Source organism: Pyrus communis, chromosome 14 (assembly GCF_041283825.1).
Source record: "Pyrus communis isolate YQ-2024b chromosome 14, ASM4128382v1, whole genome shotgun sequence".
Lineage (NCBI taxonomy): Eukaryota > Viridiplantae > Streptophyta > Magnoliopsida > Rosales > Rosaceae > Pyrus > Pyrus communis.
Genome location: NC_142578.1, coordinates 17,755,099 through 17,761,356, shown reverse-complemented (window position 1 = coordinate 17,761,356; position 6,258 = coordinate 17,755,099). Strand labels below are relative to the sequence as shown.

At 37.3% G+C, this 6,258-nt stretch overlaps 1 protein-coding gene across 2 annotated transcripts; it reads right to left on the bottom strand.

Moving 5' to 3' along the window:
* Positions 1-201: 201 nt before the first annotated feature.
* Positions 202-6,258, bottom strand: LOC137712898 (pre-mRNA-splicing factor). 2 transcript variants are annotated; one of them, XM_068452085.2, is made up of 7 exons: positions 5,973-6,109; positions 5,640-5,769; positions 3,483-4,367; positions 3,245-3,394; positions 1,271-1,371; positions 874-942; positions 202-738 (listed from the first exon to the last, which is right to left on the bottom strand). In XM_068452085.2, the coding sequence occupies exons 2-7, from the start codon at positions 5,755-5,757 to the stop codon at positions 217-219; spliced, it is 1,845 nt and encodes a 614-aa protein (XP_068308186.2). In that variant the 5' UTR covers positions 5,758-5,769; positions 5,973-6,109; the 3' UTR covers positions 202-216. The 2 variants fall into 2 exon arrangements, with proteins under 2 accessions (XP_068308186.2, XP_068308188.2); XM_068452087.2 differs by having other exon boundaries at positions 328-701; positions 5,973-6,258.

Below are 6,258 nucleotides of genomic sequence, written 5' to 3'. Positions count from 1 at the left end.
TTAACAGGTTATTATCGTGTGACCCGATAATGACCCGATTAGTTATCGTGTTGACCCGAAACCCGTTATTTTCGTGTTGTTTACATGTCGTGTTAACGGGTCGTGTAAGAAATTGCCAGGTCTAAAAGTAATAATTTTGGGCGCTATAATGTCCCGTGTGCAATTGTTGACCGTTGATGCATATGGGTCTGCTACTAGCACACGTGCACCTAGGTTTTAATTTACTCGTGCACACGTGCACCTAGGTTTTAATTTACTCGTGCACACGTGCAACTGACCGTGGAAAACGAGTAAAGCACAATATAAATTCATAAGGTGGGAAGACGGTAGGGAAAAGAAGCTTACGTTCATACCAAGCATATAGCAATCGAATTTTCTAACTTTACACACTGTTAAATTGCCACGTGTGACCATTTCCCGGCCAAGCTCTAAAACTCCGAGTACGAAAAGTACATTACCTCTCACATGCGCCAGTATAGAATCATAAGCAGCATGACTCTTGTACAAGAGTACAACACAATATCCCGGTGTCTTCGTAGTAGTTAAAAATGTGAGGACGCTTAGAGACCTAATCCAACGGTACGGCCATCCCTCCTTCGCAATCCAGCAGTGTACTGCTTCTCCAAATCCAGTTGGAGTTCCTTCTGCTTCTGATCTTCGGTTTCGGGTTTGTTTTCCACCTTTACTTCGCCCTTCACACCCTACAATTGGCCATAGGCACCAAGGCAACCTCAGACTCTAAAATTGTGTTAGTAGGCAAATAAACTCTAATATTGTGTAAGCCACTCAATCAGGAACAAGAAAAGAAAGGGTTTCAATAATATTAATTTATTGACACAAAAAGAAAAAGAATAAAAGTAAAAAGAGATTTACCATGAGTTTGTTGAACTTTTCTTGTCTTTCCCGGTCAGAAAACAATGCTGTATCCCAGCGGTGACCAGCCTGTAAAAATGTAAAAAGGGCAACTAACAAATTACACAAAGAGAAGCTAAATCCAACAGCTATATAAACCAAAATCCGTTAAAGGTCTACACTTGTAAGAAACTTTTAATGTCAATGGCAGTTTTTCTCAATGAGGACTTCAAATACTTTTCCTGTTGTTGATGCTTCATTAATTACCCTATTATTGCACTAACCTACCTTCGTATGGATACGTTTCACATGCAAAACACATTGAAATGGTTATTGATACGAATAAGCTTGAATGCTGGAACTTAAACTTTGGAAATGTTATTCGGGGACACTGAAAATAATAGACCATAGGAGGTACCTCTTCTGCAGTCGTGTTCTTTTTGTTTCCCCACAACAGCTTTTTCTTCTGGTCAGCAGTCATGCATCCCGCAGGACCAACACCGACAAGGTTCCTATTAACTGTAGAATGTAGCAAACAGATTTTTAAACAATTAGCCAGAGAGGTTGAAGTCGTAGAATATATATTACTTTTAACAATTAGCATCCAGATTTCCAACTATTCAGAAAGTCAAGTCAATACAGATGTATGATACACGAGAAGATTTCTAATCAATCAAGATGGACCAGCTTGGATTTCTAGCTAGACGCTACATCAAATATCTACGAACCCATTCCACATTACAAATTTTACCAGATTTGCAAGCACGTGAACAATATGAGCTTCCATTTCACTATGAGTAGGATAGGTGCATACAAAATTCAGCTTACCCTCACGTGTTTTGTTTCATGACTGGATAATATCAAACAGCTGACTTGAGAGAAATAATTATCAATGAGTATAAGACAAGTCTGTATCCTACATATTGGTTCAGTTTCAATGCACATTACTGAACCAAGATCTGATACTCTGATACTTAAATACTTCAAGTCTAATCCACTGACTTATTAACAAGATTGACTTTTGAATACTATTAGCCACACAATCGACATGCATATCATATCCATCCTAAAGGGAACGTAATGATTATTTGAATTTCATTTAATGAAGGTGGGATTGCTGTTATTTAGTGTAATTGCATCGAATACTTCAAGTCTGTATCCACTGGCTTATTAACAAGCTTGACTTTTGAATACTCTTAGCCACACAATCGACATCCATATCCATCCTAAAGGGAACGTAATGATTATTTGAATTTCTTTTAATGAAGGTGGGGTTGCTGTTATTTAGAGGAATTGCATCCCAATTGTCAAAGCAATATGTGGTGGGTAAAAACGGATGAGAATGCATCTCAACAGTTCCTATCCAATCTACTTTCTGAAATTCAAGACCTCAACTTAAGCCCTCATTAACACTCTATGGCCACGTTTTGCACGCCGTATTAGTACACTTATGTACTAAATTGTTGCCGTTATATTGTAACATGTGGACAGAGGCAACTTAAGCACCTAGACCACAAGTGTAATACCATGAGTATCAAAATAGCCACACAAAAAAACTCAATTTAACAGCCTCTGCTATTATTCCCAAATACAGTAGAATACATCATGTTGGGATGTTGATTATTATATGTAATAAAATTTGGAATTGACGACTTAAATAGAGATTTTTTTCCCCTTTTATTATGCAAATGATTGATAAACAAATAAGATGCTATAATTTCTCTAAAATTACAGTCTGAAGACCTCTTATATGATACAGCACCAAACACAGTATATAATAATGTCTTTAGTCCGGTGCATCAAATGCCGGACAATATAGTCAAAACTATCCAAGCGCTAATTAGTCTATCTGAATGAATTAGTCAGTTCAGTCCAACGTAGCCAAACGAGTCGTGTATATATTATCGGTGCTTGTAAGGAGTTTAAAAAAGATAATGAAATAAGTACACAGTCTACAAGATTAAACAGTTTCACTTTTAAGTGCTTAATTCTATTTTAAAAGAGATCTAACACCCTAAGATTAACCACTTATGCTAGCTCCTTTAAGAACATACTAAAACCCCTATGCTCTGTGTGGGTGTGTGAATATAATATATTTTGGTATCAGTATATAGAATAGAACAATCATATGAATGAGGATCCTCTCTGGATCCTCTTTGTGAGGATCCTGGGGATCCTCCAATCACGTCCGTTCATCGTACATCGTGTGGTCAAAAATCATTGTAAATTTTTTTTATTTAAGATTGAATATAAACAATACCTGACGAAAAATGACCACACAATGTACGATGAACGGACGTGATTGGAGGATCCTCATTCCAATCATACCGCCAATATACAGTTTCATGCCAAAAGTTATCCTGTGGATGCAATATTTAAGAAAGGTACATACCTACTTCAGCAGCTTTCATTGCAGCAGATTTGGCGACATTTATATCATTAGCAGCTTCTGCATCACTGGACATGGTTTTCCCAATACCTTCTTGACTTGGTTTAGAATTTGATGTCCCCTTTCCATCAGCTGTAGTTGTGAACTTTGAAACTAATCAAAAAGTAAATTTATTAGAGAATATACTTAAAAACATTTTAAGGAATACAATTAAACATAGAAACATTAAATAAACCATTACCATCTTTTTGGCCATCAGTGTTCTTCTCAGAGCTGAATAACTTTGGTCTTTTTGCAGTAGATTCTTGATTTTCACTCCTTGAAATATCATCTGCAGACCGCTCTGATGGTTCTCTAGTATTTCGGCTCCTCAATTTATTATCCCTATCATCATATCTCTTCCTTTGCTCTCTGGAAAGGTTTTCATCATCCATTTCCTTTAATTCACTCTTGTAACCTTCTTTCACACGATGTTTACCTTCATCTCTCCTGGAAATTGAGTCACTTCTTTGCCCCTTGGACTCTTCATAGGAGAAAATCCGTTCACTTCTATAATCTCCAGAACTCCTACGGCATTCCCTGTTTTCATCCGGAGCTTTTCTGTCCAATGTATGCCTACCCCGTTCCTTGTCCATCCCTTCAAAATATCCATGTCTCCTGCCATATCCAGCTTTCACAGATGATGAGTCCTTATCTTTATATTTCTGATGAGGAAACGAAGATTCTCTATCTTTATCCTTGGTCCTATATACTGAACCATCATATTTATCATAAGAAGATTTGTCCAAAGGACGCGAATAGTCTTGTGACCTAGTATGATCAGAATGAGCACTGCCCCTTGTCTCCCTATGAAGACGAGGAGTTATCTTCTGATAATTTCTTTCTTCTTCGTCACCATGTTTGTCATGTTTGATGTAGTCATCATGCCTATGGTAACCATGTGAAGTTTTGGATGATTGTGTATCAGAATTCCTGTAGGAATCACTGCTTTTTCCATAACAGCTCCTGTTTGAATCCCTCTCAAATTCCCTTTCATCTTCATTCCTTCTTGTTCGATATTCAGAAACTTTTACAGGATCTTCCCGTGAAATTTTTGGGCTAGAACTATGCTCATGCACAGGACTCCCTGAAAAATAAAATAAAATATAAAACTTTGCAAAAGGCCAGCAAGTATAATGGAAATTTGGTTAACAAGACATCACATACAGATCTCTTGCCATGATTTTGACCACAAAAAAGGAAAAAACACACAACTTAAAATCATTCCACCTCTGATACACCAGAATACCTCACTGTGCATAAACTTCGTCAAACATAAGAACAAGAAATAAATAAATCAATTGATACGCCCCCACTACATAAAACATCCCAGATTACTAACCCAATTAATAACTATTTGGTTTGTCTGTTTTTCAGTTTTCATTTTGCATTCATGTTTAGTTTTCATTCATGTAGGGCAAATACATGAGACATATGAGGGATGTAGAAGAGTGGAGGACTGATGATGGTGGGAGGGATGTAGAAGAAATGTACAAGGAAAGGTGATGTAGGATAGTAGGAATAGAAAGAAATGTAAGAAGATATCCAAACTCAATGCAATATTTGGCATCACACCAAAGGTGTATTGGAATCACAACAATAGAGCATTTAGAAAAATTCCGGCATCACACCGGCTTTCAGCCTCAGATTGAAGGTGCCTTGGATTCACTCCAAGGTTTCTGTGCCTCATGCACAAGCAGAAAATCCAGAATTTCATTTCACGAAAGCTTAATTCAAAAGCTTACAAAGTAGCCCTTTTTATAGGCTAAATGGTACATGAATCTGAAAAGTTCCAACATGAAGAGACTCAAAGACAATAAACTTGCGGACTACATGTGAAACTGCATTTATTACATAAAAAACTGATTTATTGAACTTTTAACTTGGCTCCTCCTTCAAAAGGTACCCAAAATGAAAACTAAAAACCAACCAAAACTATTTTATATTGTTTTCATGTTCAAGATTTTGTTTTCATCCCTCATATTCCCCATATATCAATCACTAAAAGTGAAAACTCAAAACTAAAAATGAAATGGTTATCAAACATGCATGTAGGTTTCCTTTTCTAGTTTTTATTTTCGAATATTCTCCTTCATTTCTCCCTCCTCCTCCTCCTCCCACCACGCTCCCTCCTCGATTTTTATTACTCAATTCCCCCAAGTAATTTCCATATACCTTCCCCAATATCTCTAATAAACAGGGAAAACAAATACCAAAAAATCAAATGATATAAAATGAGCCCTATGCTTGTGACATGAATTGTAAGTCAAATTGTCAATTCTACTGAACCTTCTTAAAAGATAAGAACGCCTGTGACTGCTGAACTTTGTGAAAATGAACCAACAATTGGAAAACTAACCATTAGAGGGAGATGAGCCGCTAAGCGGAGAACGGCGGCGATACTTCCGGTTGGCTGTATCAGTTGAAGGCTTGCGAAATGCTGTATTTGCATCACCAATATCTAAGTTTGAATCCATGATGAATACCACCTGACAGCACCAACATCAGTTAAGTAAAGCAATTTATAGGCACCCCAAACCCTAACCCTAACATTAACCCTAACCCTAATCCGAACCCTATTCCTCTCCCGACAAAAATTGAAAAAGGGCTAGGGTTTTGTTTATTTTTCAAATTTTTGATTCGATTTAGGGGAATGAAAACAAATGGAAAAACGATGGATGATTGGACTCACCAACGTTTTTGTTGTGCTTGCGCGTCACGGCAATCCTGCTCTGCTCTCTGCTATCGGAACTGTCTCTGTTTCGAATTCTGGATCGACGACGGTTCCTTGGTTTTCGGCTTCGCGAATGGGGTTTTATGTCCCGTTTGGGCTTTTATATCCGTTCGGGCTAACATTTGTTTTCATGCATTCTTTGGGCTCTCATTTTATTGTCCGATTACGTTTAACAAAGCCCTTTTTGAAGAACTGTTTTCTAAAACCAAAATGACAAATAGGATTTTACATTTTCATTGGTGTC